Source organism: Mirounga angustirostris, unplaced genomic scaffold (genome assembly GCF_029215605.1).
Source record: "Mirounga angustirostris isolate CCGP_5_RB_7025 unplaced genomic scaffold, mMirAng1.0.hap1 SCAF_1, whole genome shotgun sequence".
Lineage (NCBI taxonomy): Eukaryota > Metazoa > Chordata > Mammalia > Carnivora > Phocidae > Mirounga > Mirounga angustirostris.
Genome location: NW_026991709.1, coordinates 190,065,908 through 190,086,143, shown reverse-complemented (window position 1 = coordinate 190,086,143; position 20,236 = coordinate 190,065,908). Strand labels below are relative to the sequence as shown.

Sequence of the window (20,236 nt, the reverse complement as noted above, 5' to 3'; positions counted from 1 at the left end):
TAAAAAAGTCACATAATATCAGCAGAGAAATGGACCATGTAGTTTCCTGGCTTGCTGGGATGATTACAGGCCAATGTAATTGGCGAGAATGACTGGCCTGAGACAGTAAACTCAGCATTCTTAGTTTTATTCCCCTTTCTGGTTGTGGCTTGTGGCTTCTTAACTGTATTAAGTTATGAGGCCAAATATGACCTTGTATGTAGCTAGTTTAACTGTGTGCCTGGAAAATACTTGTATTCTAACTCTCAGCGTCAGTGTGTTTATTCTTTGCTATTCCCCATCTCTCTTTTATTTTTAAAGAAGTCAAAACGATCTGCTGTTGAAAATAATGAAGAGCATTCAGCAAAATACAGCAACTCCAATAATTCAGGTAACTGGTTATAGATTGTAGTGGGGCCTCCGGGCCCAAAGGTCAGGACTAGGAGTCAAGAGTTTTTGGCTTCTGGTGGCCAGAGACTGAGACTGAGCAGTGTAGGGAACAAAAGAACCCTGCCCCTAGTAAAGAATTGTGACAACATTCACGGGCTCACAGGACTCAAGTGCTAGAAGAATCCTCAGAGGTTATGGGGTGACTCAGCCTCTGCACTGATTGTGGGACTTGGTCAGCCAAAGATGAGCATTAGGCATGGATGAAAAACCAACCCAACTTACAACACGAGGCCTCCTGTTAGCTAGTAAAACCTATTCAAACAGAAACCACCCTGAATCCTGCCCTCTATTCCAGTCCCCATGTGGCGGGAGGAAGTGCCCTCATACGTGGGTTAAGGAAAGCACTCAACGGTGTGTCAGCGGCGGGGGAGGGGGGGGAGGCGGAGAGCATCATTCCAGGAGGGCTGGGGTGGCACAGAGCACCATCCTGAGTTGGCAGTCCTCGCTGTCACTCCTGGTTGCCCCTTGCCTGGCCCTGCTGGCTTTGGACCTTAATATCTCCATCTTTAGAAATCAGGGCCAGATTGAATGATCCTCTGGGGACTTCCAGTTCTTCCACCTTATACACCTTATGAATCTTTTTTTTTTTCTTCCACCTTATGAATCTGTGAGGTAGAGTTCCACATAGAGAAGGGGCAGCTTCATCCGACCGCGGGCAGCTTCGACTTAGCCCGGAGGGCCAAGGAAAGGGGAGGTTTTGTTAGGTTGAGGGATAGCTGCGTGTACTTTCAGGCAGGAGAAGGGCTGAGCAGAGAGGGAGAAGCTGAAGATGTACAAGAGAGAGTGACCGTGGAGGAAGCCCATCCATCTCTTCCTGGAGCTAGAAGCCAGGAGAGCTGGGTGAAGAGGCAGAGGCACTTAAAAGTGGAAGGAAGGGAGGACCCGGAGGGTGTTCACACCTCGTGCCTTCTCAGGTCTTCTCTGTGCAGTCAGTGAGGAGATGCCTGCCAGGGCTCACAGGACGTGCGGCCTGGACCAGCCGCAGCCAGAGATCGCAGGCAGGGCGGGTGGGGCTGGAAGGCGGAAGAGGGGCTGTGGAGGAAGGTCGTGGACTCCAGGAAGAGGGGGGAGTGTGCTGACACCGCTGCCTGCAGACTTCAGCCACAGAGGGAAGAGAGGCGGGGAGGCCCCAGGCCCTGGAGGCCCCAATGAGGGCCCAGGCCGGCTCCTCAGGGACAGAGGCTGCTGTGGCCAGCGGGTGATTCGAGTTGGAGGTCTCTCTTCTCCATGGTTGATGCAATGGACCTGGGCCAGTCATCGTCATCGTTAGGCTGAGACTCATGTCTCCAGCCAGCATGTCTGACAGGTACTCTGTCCAGCGGCTAATTCTCTATAAAGCAGAGAAAGCCTGGCTCAGTGTTCTCCACCCTCCCGAGGCCCTGCCTGCTTGCAAGGCTCTGGGCCCCAAGCAGCCAGATGAGACTCCACGGACTCCCAAGACACCCCACTACGCCCTCAAGAAGTTCAGGAAAGCCACGTAGCCATTGGGGGAAATGGACAGAACATCTCCAGACCCCACTGGAATCACAAGTGTAATCTTCTCCCCTTTAAAAACCTACGTTAGCACTGCGAAGCACTGGGAAGACAGGATGCATTGGGTTTTACCTCCTTTTTCAGTAAAACGCCTCTCCTATTTTATAGGAGGTGAGAGAATGTTGCGAATAGTGAAAAGCTCCTCCATTTGAGGGAGATGTGGTTTCATTGGGACGTTTCTCCTCACGCCCAGTGTCCATGCCATGCCCAAGCTATCCTGCGGGTGGTAGGTGAGGTGATGGTCGGAGGCTTCTCAGGGGCATGATTGTGGCTCTCCCTGGAGCTTCCGTCACCTCCTCCATAGGACCTCTGTGGCAGGGAGGGGGCTTCCTGTTGCCACAGAAGGGCTTATGTAGGAACCTCTGTCTGCTCATTGGGCCACCTTCATGTCAGGCCAGGAGGATGTTCTCTGGGAACTCCTGAGCAAAGGGGAGATGCTGAGAACTTGAGACTATGGGAATATGCACGTTGTTTTAATGGAAATAAAAGTACTTACTGGATTTCTTCTAAGAGGCCTGGGAGAGCCACAAACCGAACAGGCTGACCCTGTCTAATTGAATGTAGCTGCTGATAAAATGGAACTTCTGCAGAGAGCACTGCTAGTTGGACGTTGTGGGGAACTCTCGCTTCCTTTGGAGAGGCCTGCACTGGACAGCTCTGTCCCTCTCTGTCCCCTGTACTGCTTGTGGCCACTGTCATTTGTCATTCATTATGCAGGAACAGAGGCTGGGTCAGGAAGAGATACCGTAGCCGACTGCACAAGCCGTTGACAGCTCAGGGTTGGTTTCAAACCAGGCAGGGGGTGGGGAGCGGCAGGCGGCACGGAGCCCTTAGTGGCCTGGGGACAAAGCGTACCCTGCACTCTGGGGGAAGGCTGTGGTCACTGGGTCCAGGCTCTGCATTCTCTGTCCCTCCCCACCCTTTACCACAAGGCCCACCCACTCAGCCAAGTGCAGATTCTCAGACAACGGCAGGTCCCCCGCTCAGGCCAGATTCCAAATGTGCGTCTTTGGTCCCCAGGAGGGTTTCTCTATGTTTTCTCTTAGCAGGATCTGGGGCCAGCTCACCTCTCACATCCCCGTCGTCACCGACCCCACCCTCTATGGCAGGTGAGTCATGGAGGCAGGCTCTAGACGTCCCAAGTCAGACTTCACGGGGAGCAATAGTTGGTCTCAGAGGCAGCGCCACCCTCGACCTCCGGCCTGCTCTCTTGCTGAAAAGCCTCACGCAGGGCTCCTCAGATCAGATCCTGCCTCGGTACCTGCTGAGCTGAACAAGACAGTTGCTCTGCTGCTTGGGCGCCTTGTCCTGCCAGTGCTCTCTCCTCGGGGAGCCCAGGCACAGTGTCTGCTGGGTCAGCGAGCAGCACCCGTGTGAGAGCGCTGGGACCACCGAGCTTCTGATTTCCCGTGAGCGGCCCGCGCTCTCTTCTGCTCTGTGGCGCCTGCACCCGTCAGAAGAGTTCTCTGTGGCTAGCCTTCGTTTGGCCTTCGCGAGTTATATCACATTACTCACTATGAGTTTTGTTTGAAAAAATGTAGAAGGAATTGATCTTGGGGAATATTTATAAGAATAACCTCTAATTCTGTGGGATGGCCTCATCATGTTCGTTCCCTCTGTCCTTTTTGAACTAGTTCTCTCTTTTCTGACCATTTTGCAAGCCTCATAAAATCACATTGGGGGACCAGTATTTCTTTTCACTTCTTAAGGGACCCAGATGTTCTAGACGTCAGAGGGGCTGGTTCTGCCATTCAGAGCTTGTCAGCTGTGCTTGGAAGAGTTGCTGCAGCTATCTGAAGGGAGGGTCATTGCCTGGGGTTGACTTATGAGTTGACAATTCCATATTCGTCAAGGCTTAAGGCAGCACCCAGGAGCTACCAAGAACCTCACCCACCTGCTCTCAAATCTTCTAACTGACCTTCCTGACAAAATGACAAGCAAGTGTAAAGGGAATAGTTTGCACAGCTTACTCCTGGCTGGTGGTGTCTCCTCTTACTGATGGCGTGCTGCCGAGTGTTCTGGGCCAGGACCCGTTTTGAGAAACAAAGTACCTGGTTCATGGGAATGATATTCTTTTCCCTGCCTGACTTTGTGAGCAGCTTTTACAAGAAAGCCCTCAAATATTGTTCAAGAGAGAATATAGTCTTCTCTCTCTTGTGCAGGGGTGACTTGTTTATAGGCTGGTCAGAAATTTCTGGAACTCCACTGCCCAGATCATGTTTCAGCCATTTTCTGGAAGAAAGGATATTAATTTCACACCACTTAGACATTTGAAGGAAATTGAGAGAATGAATAGTGAGAATCCATAAACCCTTCTTTAATACACGAGGTGTGTCTTTAGTCATACAGAGCACCTACTGTGTGCGTTAGATGTGGTCCTGGGAAGTTAACTGCCAGTTCTCATTTTTAAATGCCTTGGGGAATTCTCTCAATCTATTTGGATTTTTTCGTGATTTACCTGTGTTTTGAATGGGAGCTATCTCTACTATAGCAGGTTTGCATGAGATGAGAAAATTTTTAGAATGAGAGAAGAAAAAGGGGAATATTTTGTTAATTAGAGGCAACGTTGGAAAAACGTTGAGGTGGGTGGGAGCGGAAGGGGGTGTTACTGTGAATTTGATTGTACCTATTCTGAAAGGGAGTTGAGAGGGAAAACATATGTGAAGCCCCAAGCACAAAGCCTGGCAGCAAATATTAGCGCCTTTCCTTTATCTCCTCTATTTGTTGATGAAAGTGGTGTCTCAGCCCTGAAGACTCTACTCTGACCTCTGCTGGGCACTTACTGTAATGCATCTCTTAAAAATGATATCTAGCATTTGCCTGTCGACCCAGCATTTCGGGCCCTAAACGGTCATTCGGTTATTCAGGATGCGTTTAGTGAGAGCCTGTAATGTGCTGGGCACTGTGGTTGGTCCTGGACTACGGGGATGAACAGACAGACAGGGCCCTAGCTCGTGTGGAGTCACATTGCCAGTGCCTCTCAAGAGCTCCAAAATGGTAGATATAATTAAGCAAATGCTTTCCTTGGGGTCCAACCGTGGTAATTTTTTTTTTCCTCCCACTATTTCCCCTCTTTCAGTAGAGAATCTCCACCTGAAAAACTAGTCCCCCAGCTTCGGTTCTGTGCAAGGCATGAGGGAGCCACAAAGAGGTAGCAGCTTCATGCTACTGTGGCCGTGGTTGCTGCTCGGTAAATCCTTGTTGCAGGTTTGCTTGGGCTTGCTATGCCTTCAAGGCCTCTGCTGGGTGAGAGCAGACTCCCAGCCTAGGGGTGGCATCTTCTGGCTGGTCGGCCCCTGCTTAGACTGGTCCCTCCTTCCAGGACAGGAGGCCAGGCTTCTCAATGGGCTCATCTTTCTCGCTGCTTCACTGCACGCTGCCCATCTTGTTGCTGGAATCACATTTACTCCAATTTATGTCTTTATTTCTAGGCCAAGTTTATAATTAAAAAAAAAAGAGGTGTGCTTATCTGGGAATCAAGTCAAGAATAGTGTCTTACAGCTTCATGATGAAAGCAGTTTTCTCAAGAAAGGAAGGAAAAGTCTTCACTTTTAAGGACTAGGATTCAAAAAACAATTCCTGCTCAAGGTAGCATCTCAAACACAACTCAATCTGGGAGCTCTTGGGAACTACACCTTGGGCCGGGGAACCTAAACTCGAGGACGAACACTTGCTAGTTCTGGGACCTTGGACAAGGCTATTGGCCTCCCTGTTGCTTCCGGTTTCCCCTTTGTCAGTGAGGATGATAACAGTGCCTGCCTACGGGCGTTATTAGAGGATCCAGCACATTCCATGTGTATGGGGTTAGAACAGCACCTGGCGTACAGTAAGCCCTTGCTACACTGTTCCTTACTGGGAGACCTTGGATGAGTCAGTTGACGTGTCCGGGGATTGGCTACCTCCTCTGTCAAAGGCAAAAAGGTCAGAATCAAGGGGAGACCATCTCACAGTCTCTTCTAATCAAGCATACTGTAAATCCACTGGGGACCCTGTTTGCTCAGCAACAGATCAACTTAGGCAAGTTCAGTTGGACCGCATTGTCTTCCTTCCTGAAAGCATCAGCTTTAACCACATTCGTGATAGCTGACAGTGGTCTTAGGCTCCGTGACTCTCAGTATGGGAGAAGTAACAGATGTTTCTAAGGGAAGGGGTCTCACTCTCAGGAGCTCTTTCCAGCAATTGGGTGAGGGCTGGGGTCTCTCCCATTTCTTACTGCACCTCGTGCCATGGCACCTCTTCTTGAAGTCCTTACCAGATAGTTGGGGGAAATATCATTTCCCTAAGTCCGCTGGTGATTCCTTTGGGAGGGGTGGGATTCTCTAAAACTTTTGCTGCAATCCTTCTATTTTCAGTGAGAACATTCCTTTCTTTTCTGTTAAAGGTTATGCTTCCTACTTCTGGAAGGTCACTCTTTCAAGAGCTTTAAAATTATTTATCCTGACTTATTTCATGGTAAATATCACTAGCTCATGTTTACATTTGTATTCCTAGAACTGAGTGGTTTAGAAGGTCCCACAAGTACGCCCTTCCACTCTCTCTTTCAGAGCAGACAGGCCTGTTGTCTTGCAATTATTGTGTGTGTGTGGTTTCTTTTTTTTTTTAAAGATTTTATTTATTTATTTGACACAGAGAGAAAGACAGCGAGAGAGGGAACACAAGCAGGGAGAGAGGGAGAAGCAGGCTTCCCATGAAGCAGGGAGCCCGATGCGGGGCTCGATCCCAGGACCCCGGGATCATGACCTGAGCCGAAGGCAGATGCTTAACGACTGAGCCACCCAGGCGCCTGTGTGTGGTTTCTTTTTAAAACAGGTTTGCAAAAGAGTGTTTTGGGAAAGCTAAGTAAGAGGAGACCCTAAATTATTATTGTTCTTAATAATTAGATAACATATTTTAGGCACTTACTTTGTGCGAGGCACTGTTCTATTTGATTTATAGGCGTTATTTGATTTAATCCTCACGAATTCCTTCCTATTCAATGAGAGTAGTTTCTACTAAAGCTCCATTTTAAAGGCAAAGAAACGGTTAAAGGACTTTGACCAAGGTCACACAAGTGGGGGACGCTAGAGCCAGGATCCGAACTTGGTTCTGACCTTGCCCATTTACCCCGCCGGTTTTGATCGAGTGCCCGTTCTCTTGGGTACACTGCAGGGTGTGTGCTGTTAAGTATTGGTCAGTGGCCTGAAAAGAACCCTGAAAGTAGAGTTGGAACACCCTGGGCGTGGGTCCTAGCCCTGCCACTTTGCAGCTAAGACCTTGGACAAGTAATTTCCATCCTTTGAAGCTGTCTTCTAAAAGAATTTCTGGTCTTTATTAGGTCATCACAAAGCTTTATAAGCAGTAACGTGCTATTAAGTATAAGCTATGAATGCCCTGCAAGAGAATTCTAGCCCTTTGGCTCGCAGCTTATAATTTAAAGCAGTCATTTTGGAGAGAGCGAGCTGGCAATTTATAGAAAACTCAAGTGTGTAGGGGCACCTGGGTGGCTCAGATGGTTGAGCATCTGCCTTTGGCTCAGGTCATGATCCCGGGGTCCTGGGATCGAGTCCCGCATCGGGCTCCTGGCTCTCAGCAGGGATCCTGCTTCTCCCTCTCCCTCTGCCTCTCCCCCTGCTCATGCTCTCTCTCTCTATCTCTGTGTCTCAAATGAATAAATAAAATCTAAAAAAAAAAAAAGTTATAAGAAAACTCAGTGTGTAAGGATGAGTGGAGAGAGAGGAACGTTTCAGATCTAGAGAGATGGAGGAGGGAAAACAGCCTTATGGGCACAGAGTGACCGAAAGCTTGAATAATAGGAAGGATGGTTAAGAATAAATAAGGCACAAAAAAGAGAGAGATTTATTTAGAATGTTGGGAGTTTCCAGAATGTGTCTGGCCGGGTGAAAGTCTGAAACCCATTCTTGGCTCAAAATCCGTGTCTCTGGCCATAAGAATTGCCTCTTTTTCTTGAAACCTACACACACACAAACCAGTTGCCATCTTTGGGACAAACAGGTCTGCCTTCAGTGCTTCTCTGAAGAGTATTTTGGCTCTGCTCTCCTGCCCTCTTTCAGCCCTCCTTCCCCACATCCAAGCCCAAGGGGGTAAGGCTGGTGTGGGAGGTGGCTCAGGGCAGTGTCCTCAGCATCCTTCCAGATCTGCCCCTTGTGAGTGGTCAGCCCGCCCAGCACCTTGTGGGCCTCATTTCTCAGCCCCTCCCCAGATGAAGTGATTCTCTTCGTTCATCAGGAGCTCTGGGATTCACTGTCAGGGAAAGCATTATCCTTCACATTTAACCTGGAATCTAGTCAGTTAAAAGGAAGACAAGAACAAGGTTTGCCTTGCTTGTTTTCTTTTTAATGGTTTTATAGTCACAAGTAAGCAAATGTCACTCACTGGGGAAATTCAGCCTGTAGATCCCAGTGGCCTTCAGGGAGGGGCCACGTGCCGCTGTTTCACCTTAGACTTACCCTGTGCTCTTGCTCTTCCCAGCTTTAAAAAGACCCGTCTCCATTGTACATTATAGAAGACTCGATTGAGAAAAGTGATGGGTTCTAATTTTTCTCCCTTCTTGATAAACTGTCCTTATTTAGCAATAGAACTAATTACACTTCCTGTACCCATTCCACTTTTCGGGGGCTGGGGGAGAACTAAAACCTTCACTGGTCTTCTGAAGTGAGTATTGTGCTTGTAAACAAATAAAAATCCTACCCAAGTGGCAGGGGGGAGGGATAGAAAAAAGTATGAAGAGGAAAGTGACTCTCTGGCAACTCTATTAGCATATTGACTCTCTGATTACTGTATTAGCATATTTGCCCTGTTCTAAAAGGGTCACAGTTGTGTTTAGAAACCAATGCATTTTGCGGTGAAGTAGATCCTAGTTTGGCAGTGAGAATAATCAGCAGGTGATTCAGACTAATATTTTGCTCTCTTTTACTATTTGATTAAATGACACTAAAATCGAATAATGACTTATGTCCCCTCTCTTTCTCTTTCTCTCTCTTTGCTGTTTTCAGTAGAGCATGCACCATTTTGAACGTGAATTTTCGGTAAAGTAAGCTATACTAATTTCTCTAACTTTAAAGATGCTCTGTTTCTGGATGTGAAATGGGCCCCAGTGCATCTAGATCACTGAAGTGATGAACAAATGGGAAAGCAGATTTGGGACAATTTCCTTATCTGAACATTTAAATGAAATACAGCATCTTTAAAAAGCACCCAAGTGACTTCATTTACATTCATTTCATTTTCACCATGACCTTCAAAATCTTCATTTCCACTCTGATTGTAGTTTTAAAATACAGCTCTAAAACTGCAAATCAACCACATGGCATTTTGGTATATTTCAGTTTTGGAAAACAGGATCCCAGAGTCTTAATGCAGCAAACATATTGGTTCCCTATGACTCTGACGAAGGGAAAGAGTGTTAGCCGATTGAGTTCTTGGTTTCAGGAAGATAATTCACTGGCTTTTATAACTGTTGGGGAAAACAGTTTTCTTTAAAGCATCCCTAATAATTCTTGAGTTGGGACATGAGTGCAGCCTTCTCATCTACAAAATACAAAGGCAGTTGGCAAGAGCTGGGGGGGCTGCCTGCTTCCTGAGGTCACTGCTCTCTGTTCCCTCTCGAGGGTGGCTAGCAGGTCCTGGTGTTGGTCTGGTGGCCCCATGGTCTCCCCACTTCCGTTCACGGACCACAAAGGAACTCAGACCTACAGAGACTTGTAGATGGCCCACTGCTAAAACTGGCCCCAAAGAAAGGGCACCCCCCCCCCCCCCCAGGTGTCCTTTTGCTGAGGCTGGTGAGGATGTTTCTAGCAAGGCATTCCACCCTAGATCGAACCTTTGCTCTTCCTGCAGCGGTCTGTGGTCCATTCCAGGGCCTCTGCTGGATTGCCAGGTTCTCCTTAGTTTGGTGGATGGGATTCTGGGGAGGGTAAAGTAGTTGGCTTTTGGGATTTTTGTCTAAGAGTAGGTAGGATGGGAGAGAACTGTTTTGGAACATCCCTCATCCTGGGTTTGCAGGCCAATATTTTTCAAAGCAGGGAGAATTCAGTTAGCGACCAACCTTTTTTTTTTTTTCCCTTCAAATTTTTATTTAAATTCTAGTTAGTTAGCAATGGAATCTGTCTGGTCTTATCTGGGGCCTAGAGATAAGGGCTTGGGTACCTGCTGGCAGGGACGAGTCGGTGGCACTCATGCTGGCCTCGGGCACAATAGCCAACTCTGCACTGGGCCCCTATCAATATTGCCAACTGTTAGAACATGTTGTAGCTTAAGCCCCAGCGAATCTTCAAAGGAAGCTTGTGGACTATAGAGAATGTAAAATGAAAAGGCCAAAAAACCCTGATGGGGCCTATAGTCAGAGGCTGAGTCCCTGGGTCTGTGTTCTTGCTTCCTCCACTCCTGACCTTCTGACTGTGGGACTTCCTCCCTACTTCCAGAGTGTTCTGAGCTGGCAAGATGAGGTCTTGTCTTGCCCTGGTTGTACACATGAAGATCTGCCCTAGTTGTCGCAGGCCCAGTGAGGAAATTGGGCCTCATGGGACAGATAGGCCCTTTGGGTCTGGTCCGGCCCTCTGGGGGCAGACATCAGGGTGACCTTGCTCCTTACCCTTGGATGAGCAGCGTCTCCTTTTGCACAGACCCCCACTTCTCATTTGCTTCATAAGCATGGGTTACTCGGTGACACTTGGGACCATGTATTTATTTATGCTACCTACATATTCAAGGAGATTCATTTTTAAAGCCAAAACAGTCTCAGCCTTTACTCGGAAAAATAAAGATCCATGTACTGAGCACCACCCCCACCTCCCAAACTCTGAGATTGTCAATTTGCACTTTTAATTTTTGAGTGGCTGGTAACGCAGCCGAAGTCGAGGGTCGGCTCCTCATGAGGACCAAGCAGATTCGTTCTCTATCCAGGTCCAGCCGCTGAGACCCACCTCTAGCCACCCAGAATCCCGGGCTGGAGGGGTAACGGGTCTCTGGATGGCTTGCTGTGTGCCTTTAGCACTTGCAGCCCAGAGCCTGTCTTCTTTCTTGTAACCTGCAGTGACTTTTCTCCAAGGTCAAAGCACAAAGCTGGCAGGCAGAAACTGAAGCCCCTTCTGGTACGGAATGTCAAACCCAGATGCTGGCCATTGGGTGGCGCTGCGGGGTATCAGCACCTGCGGCTCCTCTGGGAGCTCTTGGTGCTGCTGTTGAGTCCCAAGAGCCTTCAGAGACACCCCCCTCCTCCTGGGATTTCACTGGCCACTCTCCAAAACCCCCTTCTAGCACGCTTATTCTCCCTGCTCTTCTCACCTTAGCAATCATTGTGGGTTTAAAGTCCTTTTTATCTTAGTAACCCTGTAACATAAAGCTGGGAACATTTTTCCATAAGCCAGCCTGGCAGAAAATGCAATAGAACTTCATTCATTAGTTGTTACTCTATAGAACCAGTGAGAATTACATTTTGTTCATTTGTCTGTATTTAATGTTTATTCATATTGCTATATTTTCATCATTTGAGAATTCTGAGATTGCAGAGCATGAATGTGTGTATCTATGTGATTTTTTAATTTCAGCTGCCTTAGGTTTGAGTAAAAGATGTAAGGAAGGTAAGTGGTTTTCTATGAAATACAAGACTTCGAACTGTTATGTGTCACCCTTGGTAAAAAGGATGCTCTTACCTAAGTATTTGATTGGTGACCCTGAACCACTCATCCACAGAAACTCAAGTGGTGATTGGTATGTTTACTTGTTACCACCACCACAGCTCAGTAGCAGGTTAGAGGGGAAGAACGCCTAACAGAATGTCTCGCTATGTAGCCCTAGGAGGGGCCGAGGCTAAGGCTAGAAACAGACACAGGAGTCACCGAGAGCTGCAAGGTTCATAGGTAATGGGGCAGGTAACTCTGTGGCACCAGCAAGTTCTTTAAAGCAGGTCTTTGGCTGTACTCAGTTTTTATTTTGTCCTAGGAGAGTAATTCATTCGTCGATTCAAAATTATAACATTCAACTGCCACATGTTCGTGTGCCTGGAAGCTAAGGGAAGTTTTAGATACGTGTCCAGTTTCCTTCTCCTTGCCCACCAGGGTAGAGTCTCTCCTGATGCTTCAGCAAAGATGTAGGGTTATTGTAGCTCGATTCTGTTCCTGGGTTAGGCCCCAGTGGAAAGAAGGTGCTGAGGAAGACTCCTCCCTGAGAATACCATTGCTAGGGAGAGAGCCCTCTGCCCCCCATCTTGCACTGTTAACAGTTATTAGCATCTTATATTTCTCTAATGCAGCCTAATAGAAAATTATTTGAGACACGCGCCCCTGGGGAACCCTTAACCCAGCGGGCACTGGTTCCTTGCCTAGAATCCTGAGTGCTTTGTCATTTTCTATTAAATCACATCCTTCAAATATTGTGTGTGTTGGGGCAGCTAAAGAAATGTTCATCCTTTATCAGTAATTGATACTCAGGTAGTCCAACTCTGTGCATACAAATGTCTGTCTTTACTTGCTAGCTCAGTAGGTGCCCTGGACCTGCCTAAAGTAGCTGATGGAACTTTTCTTTTGGGACCATTGCTAAAATTTGGAAATGGAGTTAGAGTCTCATCTACGTAGGGAGAAGGTCACTGTGTATAGTTTCATGTAATCTGTGATATTCAGTCTTAGATGACTATTATCTGGGGAAAATGGCAACCTTGAATTAATTCCCCTTTGATGCTTCTAGCTTTCTTGTTCAGCATTTTAAAAACTGTACAGTACCGTAGCTTGGTCCCTCTGGGGGAACACATTTGCAGTCTCATCCAAGTCTCTTCTACCCGAGACAGAGCAGTAGCATGTGTGTGGGGTGTTGGGAGAGATGATACTCACTGTCCCCTCTCCTCCCCCCACCTCCCAGGGACGTCCGCTTTACCTCCTCCGCCTCCGCCTCCGCCTCCACCTCCACCACCAGCAGCTCCCTTGCTTCCTGCGAGCCCAGAGGTGCCTACACAGCTCCTGCCCCAGGCTGTGAACGGTGTGAGCCGCGGGGCCTTACTCAGCTCCATCCAGAATTTCCAAAAGGGAACTTTGAGGAAAGCCGAAACCTGTGATCATAGTGCTCCTAAGATCGGCTAAAGCTTCGTGTTTACACTTGGAGGGAAAAGTTCTTTGTTTTTTCCTCCCACCTCCAATCCCTGAAGTACTCTTTCCAGATGAATGATTGCTGAGCCAGGACAGCCGCAGACTCTTTTGCAGATGCTCAGGCAAGAGGCTTCTCAAGAGGGAAATATTCAAGTAGAATAAAGTCAGGCTGGCGTTTCTGCCTTAAGAAATATTTTGCTCCTTTATTACCATTTTAAAGGAGTCTGGTTCATCCTCTAATGGGCTTCTTTTGGGGATAGCAGCATACTGGAGTCAACCTTGTCACCAGCTGAAGGAAACGGACAGAAAAACAGTGACAATGTTCAGTCACAGCAGTGAATGACCTTTGGGTTGCAATCCCTCCCAACCTGTCAGCTCCCAGAAATGTTCCTCTCATTTCTCTATAAAGCATTTTCTGGTTCTTAGATAACTCCCATTTTTGCTACCTAATTTTGTCTTGGACATTATTAACACTCTAGTCCAAAGCATAGTTATGTCGCGGAGTGAGAGAAGCAACTGAGTTCTTCCTTTCCCATTCAGATAGACAGGGGCAAGTCTAGTCCGGAACCTTCTCTAGGTTCTAACGGGAATACCATTGTGGTTATAGAACTCAGGGCTGTGAAAGCAACCACTCTAGACTCCTAGTTCCTTTTAGTTAGAGTGTATTGGACAGAAAATGTAAACATCAGGAAAAGCTCTTGCCGATCAGAGGATCTCCTTAATCCTCAGCAATAAAGTCAAGTTTGTGGTTTGTGGGGAGTTATTATTACAACACAAGTAAATTTGGCATCTATAGAAATCAATTCTGATTTTTGAAAAATTTATCCAAATATATCTTTTTAATGTTACTCATTTATTAGATCCTTTATCCTATGATTTGCTTAAACCCTCTTTAATAAATTGCACTTTAAAGGATTATCAGTAATCCATTTAAAAATTCAAGTACACACATCAGTGTTGGTTACTATGCAGAGAGAATGTCATTGTGTATAGTTTCATTTAATCTGTGATAAATGTTCAGCTGTATTTTTTATTAAAATAAACCATGTGAAGAAAATGTGTTGTCTGTAGCTTGGCTAGGCCTTTGAAGTGGGAATTTTTATAAAGAATAGATCCATGGAGTAGTTCTTTTGTGTCATCTTTTCTCTCTTAATTACTAAAAGCTAACAATCCTGTCTTGCTATTTAAATTAGGCACCCCTTGTTTGCTTCTATAACTAATTTAAACCTGTCTTTTCTGTCTCAACTTCTAAAGAAGGCAGCATATGGCAGAATGTCTATTTTTCGGCAATAGGAAAAATACCTGACATGAATTTTGGTTTAATTTGGAAGGGAACCCTATTACAGTTGGGCATTTGAAGAGTCTGTGGACAAGTTCCTATTACAAGTGTGATGGCAGTTTAGGTGATTTAGTGTCACTAATTTCTTAACAGAAATTCTTAGCAGAATTTTAAGACCTCCATCCATCCCACATTTATTACCTCAAGAATATAAAAATACAATTAGGGGCGCCTGGGTGGCTCCGTTGTTCAGCGTCTGCCTTCGGCTCAGGTCATGATCCGAGGGTCCTGGGATGGAGCCCCGCATCGGGCTCCCTGCTCAGGGGGAAGCCTGCTTCTCCCTCTCCCACTCCCCCTGCTTGTGTTCCCTCTCTTGCTGTGTCTCTCTCTGTCAAGTAAATAAATAAACATCTTTAAAAAAATAAAAATACAATTAGTCATAGTTAGGAATTCCTTTATTCCGTATCAAAACAATCTTAACAGCAAATGTAGATAATAGCTTTCATCTTTACATACAAGTTGTCATTTTTGGATACATCTTTCTGTAGAACTCTGCCACATTCATACCTTGTCCTTGTGAGAGGGTAAAATTTTATATTAGCCTTATTCAAAGAACATGGTAACTGTAATAGACCAAAAAAACCCCCATGGAGTCTAGGGCAGGAGAGAAGAATTTTTCCACATACAAGCACATTTAAACTTCTTCCAAGTACAAAAACATTTGTGTTGTTGCTTTAGGGATAACTTTATGAATCCTAAGGTCTTACAGTACGATCCAGGTGAAGTGACAGCAAGTATTTTAAGTAAATCCCAATGACTTGAAATTCAAGTCCAAACTAAATATTTAATGTTTTCTTTATTGCAAATATGATGTCTTTAACCTGAGGTACAGAGTTGTCTTCCAGAATCTTTGCATAAGGCATAGGGACATCAGCACCAGTGACACGAACTGCAGGAGCATCCAGGAAATTGAATGCAGGGCCTAGAAGAGAAGGAGGCGCAACTGAGAGAGGCAAGAAAAGCCACTTAGCACCACCACCTTCCCACAGGAGGTATGGCTCTCCAAAGGAGAGAAAATCTAAAGGAGTACTAATTACCGGGACTCCTTCTGGCTTTTTAAGAATATTTAGCCAAAGGAAAAATGCCAAGGTGACAAGTTGAAAGTTAAGACTGTTGGCCACCCCTAGCTTTTGATCTCTATCCAGTATCCAGGTACACACTGTTTATTACAGCTTGAGCATTCCAGAACCATTTTCTCTGAAATACCTTCCATGATCCTGGCACAAACTTCAGCTCCTACTCCAAACTGTGGCCAGCCTCCTTCCACAGTTATGAGATGATTGGTCTTCATGACACTGGCTTCTATTGTTTCAATGTCCATTGGTCTGATGGTTCGCATATTTATCACCTGAGCAGACAATACAGATACGCTTCACAGAGTCACCGTGGCACAGATACCGTCTCATGCCCATAGTACCCACCCCCTCTTTGTCTCCTGTTCATCTCTGGGTCTGGGAAAATCAAATCTGCCTATTCAAGAACAAAATGTAAAATGGGAAATTGTAATTAAAACGTAAGTCTTTACTTCTACCACAAGTGGTTCTGTTAAGAATTCACTCATCCTCTTGGGCTTTAACTTCCTTCTCGTCAAAACAACTAATAACTACCAACTGACTGCTCACCGTGCACCAGGTGCTACACTACATGTAATTCCCACAACCACCCTGATGGGACAGTAAACGTATTCTCCTTGGTTTACGGCTGATGCGGCTGAGATTCACGGTACGGATCTTGCCCAAGTGTAACCTGCGAGCGGTAGGTCCTGGACCTGAAAGAGTTAGACCCTGATTTCTAGTTTGCCCCTCTCCCGACCTCCAGCTCCAAGGCGGGATCCCAACTTGAGAAAGCAGGTACTACTCTAACAGAGCTAGAACCTACATGGTAAAAAGCTAGGTATTTGAAAAGCAAGAAGCTTCCCAGTTTCAAGCAGAGGCAGAACTGAGTGTCAAAGCAAGATTTTACACTTAGTTAACCTGTTACAGAATTCAAACTCCTGTTTCTGGGTTTTAGATTTAAAAGGAAACTTTCTGATTCTTTAAGAAGTGAATGTCCACATACCTCACATTCAATTCCCTCTTTAGATAGCACTGTCGCAGCTTCTAAGCAGTGGCCCACAGGTCTTGAATGGGAAACTACGGTTATGTGTGTCCCTGAAACAAAGTGGTCACAGATCAGAGGCCAGGTTGAAACTGAAGATGTTGTACTGCTCTGCAGCCACTGTGGCTCTTGTTCATTTGTAAAATCTTCAACTCAGCTCTGTTCCAGGGAGGTGAGGAACGTGGCAGCCTTCCTAGAGATGAAACTCAAATCTACTGGACTGAGAATTAGGAAAGCACAAGTGTAGGAGCAAAGCATGACACATTTCTTAACTTGAACTCCTTCTCTAATTTCCTAATCAAAGTAAAGGGTAGTAACCTCAAGAATGAATTTGATCAGGGGTGCCTAGGTGGCTCAGTCGGTTAAGTTTCTGACTCTTGATTTCAGCTCAAGTCACGATCTCAGAGTCGTGAGATGGAGCCCGAGTTGGGCTCCGCGCTGGGCTTGGAGCCTGCTTAAGATTCTCTCTCCCTCTCCATCCAACCCTCCCCCACCTCTTAAAAAAGAAAAAAAGGAATGAATTTCACCAACATAAATACAGGGGCTAGATTACAAATAATATTTAAGCATGTATAAGCGCTCTTACCTTGCCTTTCTATTTTGGCTTTTCCAATGGGAATCAGAAAATCTTTTGACTGAGCTTCTGAGGGAAATTCAAAAGGAACTCCATACATCAGTTCATTCTCTAGCACCACCACTGCAAAATACAAATATTTAACAGAAGTGACTACATGACCAAATGGATATACAACACTATCATTCATTTTGTGAAAAGTTTCACCATGCCGATTAGGAAGCCTCACATCTATTGTGTCCAGTAGCCTTGAGAGGATGATTTAGGTGCTGGCATTTATTGTCTGGTCAGTCCTCATTTTATCTACTGTAGTTAAACCAGCGTTGTAGATACCTAACAGGCCCCTTTGTACTCAGAAAAGCAAAAACAAAAACACCTTTTTTAAAACGGTCTTTACTGTATCTGTAAATCATTAATTAACATTTTATATGATATATCTAAGCCTAACTAGAAGCCTTTAACGGCTTCCTTCCAGGCAAAGATTTCAACTTAGTTCTTTAAGGTTCAAAAGAGACCTAAGGGTCACTCTACTGACCTGGATTATTATCCCGAATGGCTGATTTAATAAGTCCTTTTGCATCCTCTGAATTCCAGGGGCTGACCACCTTTAAGCCTGGGCAGTGCCCATACCAGGCAGCAAAGCACTGTGAGTGTTGGGCAGCCACGCCTGCTGAGGCACCATTGGGCCCCCTGAAGACTATGGGCACAGGCTGATGGCCCCCCGACATGTAGTAGGTCTTGGCAGCTGAGTTTATAACCTGGTCAATGGCTTGCATAGAGAAATTGAAGGTCATAAATTCACAAATGGGCCTCAACCCAGCCTGTCAAATCAAAAACAAAGATCTTAAAAAAACTAAAAAGCAATAAAAAGTGGCAACCATTCCAAAATTCAGTGTTTTTAAAAGGTCATGTTAAATCTCTTTGGATGAGATTCATAAAGAGGATTACATACCATAGCTGCACCCACAGCAATTCCAGCAAAGCCCATCTATAAGTAAAACATAAACACAAGTGAAAATCCATAAAAATCAGAACAGTGTACACTTTAACATGCCCCTGAAAGGTATGCTTCCTGACGGAAGGCTTACCTCAGATATGGGAGTGTCTATGATCCTCTTATCTCCATATTTCTTCCACAGGCCTCGACTAACCTAAAATTACACAATGATCTCATTACTTTTAAATGTATATGGGGGCTAACAGCCACCTCAATTTATATTGCTTTCATGTATCCTGGGTTACCTTATATGCCCCATCATACTGGGCAACTTCTTCCCCAAGCAGAAATACCTTCTCATCTCTTTCCAGCTCCTCATCCATACCTTGGTTTATAGCCTCACGAACTGTCACCTGTCACAGGTATGGAGAAAACAATCAACAAAGATTACTACAGAATTATTTCAGATACTACTGAGATTCTCTCCTTTTATAATTACCTAGGCTGCCTACAGCATACAATATAAAAACTATCACTAGAACAGGCTTCTCTTTAAAAGTTAAAAGAAGGGCGCCTGGGTGGCTCAGTTGGTTAAGCGACTGCCTTCGGCTCAGGTCATGATCCTGGAGTCCCGGGATCGAGTCCCGCATCGGGCTCCCTGCTCGGCAGGGAGTCTGCTTCTCCCTCTCCCACTCCCCGTTTGTGTTCCCTCTCTCGCTGTCTTTCTCTGTCAAATAAATAAATAAAATCTTAAAAAAAAAAAAAAAGTTAAAAGAATTCCAAAAGTAACATTTTTATCATACAGCCTGACTGGATTTGTTAATGAGAAGTTTACTGAACACTTTTCTTGATGTGCATCTAAACTTAACAAAATCTGTTTGCTAAGCAGACCAGCTCATAAGTAGTTCCCTAAGTAGAAATTATACTGGGTTGTTTTATTTCCGCACTTGGTTTAGTGTGGGACAGAGAACTGTTAAGGAAGCCTATATAAGACTATGTTTGGGGCACTCACTAGGTACCAGGCACTTCCAAACACTACCTTCAGAATCTACAAGTTATTTTACTAGACAGATTGGAAGAATCCTCTAGTAAAATAAAAGGGGTGGGAAATTCCTCAAAGGGTTGAACACAGAATTACCATATGATCCAACAATTGCACTTCTAGGTAGATGCTCAAAAGAAATAAAAGCATGGACTCGGCTACTTGCACACCAATGTTCTTAGCAGCATTATTCACAAATCCAAAAGATGAAAACACCCAAATGTCCATCAACAGATGAATGGATGAACAAGATGTGGTATATGCATAAGATGGAGTATTAGCCTTAAAAAAAGAAATGAAATTCTGACACATGCTACAACATGAGTGAACCTTGAGAACATCATGCTAAGTGAAATAAGCCAGACCTAAAAGGACAAACACTGTAGGATTCCATTTACGGGATGTACCAGGAATAGATAAATTCACAGGCACAGAAAGTGCAACAGAGGTTACCAGGAGCTAGGGGGAAACGGGACGTTCCTGTTTAAGGCGTAGAGTTTCCGACTGTGATGGTGATAAAGTTCTGAAGACGGATGGTGGCGATGGTCTCACAACATAGTAAACGGACTTAGCGCCGCCGAATATACACTTTAAAATGGTAAATTTGGTTATGTGTATTTTAGTACAGTAAAAAATTTAAAAGGAGGGTGAGGGAAGCAGCGTCGCGTCCAGTGTACTCAGACCGCCCACAGATGCCAGTGAGCCTGGCGGGGCTGATCTGGTGGTGTGTCCAGCGCTGGGTCGCAGCAGAGGGGAATCCGCCGACTCCAGGGCCCGCTGCCGTCCCTCTCCCCACGGCGCAGGCGCGCCCCCGGCCTCCGCCGCGGGATCGACGGCCCCTCCCTGCCCCGGCTAGGGTCCAGGCCACCGACCTGCAGCGCCGCCGGCGCCGTCCGGTGGAAGCGCCTCCTCAGCAGCCCGGAGACCTGGCGGAGAGAGAGAGGACACTGAGAGGGGACGCAAGGTGGGCAGGGATCGCGCGGAGGCACGCGTGCCGCCGCCTACCTGTTCAAGGGGTCTCCGCATCAGGCCAGACACTGCCGCCATCTTGACTGTGTCCTCTAGCCGTCGCCGGGCGGCAGTCGAATTAGGCCCCACCTCCGCCGCCAGCTCGGGCCAATGGCGGGGCGCGGCGCCTGCGTGCCCCGCCCATTCCCTCAGGGGTGAGGGGCCGAGGGGCGGGGCTGAGGTGGCGCGTTGGGTGGTGCTA

At 46.3% G+C, this 20,236-nt stretch overlaps 2 protein-coding genes across 22 annotated transcripts in view; one reads left to right on the top strand and one right to left on the bottom strand.

Moving 5' to 3' along the window:
• PXK (PX domain containing serine/threonine kinase like) overlaps window positions 1-20,236 on the top strand; it is a 109,106-nt gene that overhangs the window by 61,598 nt on the left and 27,272 nt on the right. For 2 of the 20 annotated variants that reach the window (XM_045862056.3, XM_064594446.1), the window contains 3 exons: window positions 301-370; window positions 3,009-3,071; window positions 12,814-13,841. In XM_045862056.3, coding sequence (XP_045718012.1) covers window positions 301-370; window positions 3,009-3,071; window positions 12,814-13,031 — 351 coding nt within the window. In that variant the 3' untranslated portion in view covers window positions 13,032-13,841. Of the gene's footprint in view, window positions 1-300; window positions 371-3,008; window positions 3,072-5,393; window positions 7,243-8,954; window positions 8,993-11,507; window positions 11,545-12,813; window positions 13,842-20,236 lie in introns of those variants that run through there. The other 18 variants (XR_010412377.1, XR_010412376.1, XM_045862062.3 and 15 more) reach the window with 17 other exon arrangements.
• On the bottom strand, window positions 14,754-20,145 carry PDHB (pyruvate dehydrogenase E1 subunit beta). 2 transcript variants are annotated; one of them, XM_054504674.2, is made up of 11 exons: window positions 20,032-20,145; window positions 19,899-19,952; window positions 19,123-19,308; window positions 18,290-18,397; window positions 18,136-18,198; window positions 18,000-18,035; window positions 17,583-17,868; window positions 17,060-17,170; window positions 16,435-16,526; window positions 15,583-15,724; window positions 14,754-15,298 (listed from the first exon to the last, which is right to left on the bottom strand). In XM_054504674.2, the coding sequence occupies exons 1-11, from the start codon at window positions 20,071-20,073 to the stop codon at window positions 15,153-15,155; spliced, it is 1,266 nt and encodes a 421-aa protein (XP_054360649.1). In that variant the 5' UTR covers window positions 20,074-20,145; the 3' UTR covers window positions 14,754-15,152. The 2 variants fall into 2 exon arrangements, with proteins under 2 accessions (XP_054360649.1, XP_045718020.1); XM_045862064.3 differs by lacking the exon at window positions 19,123-19,308.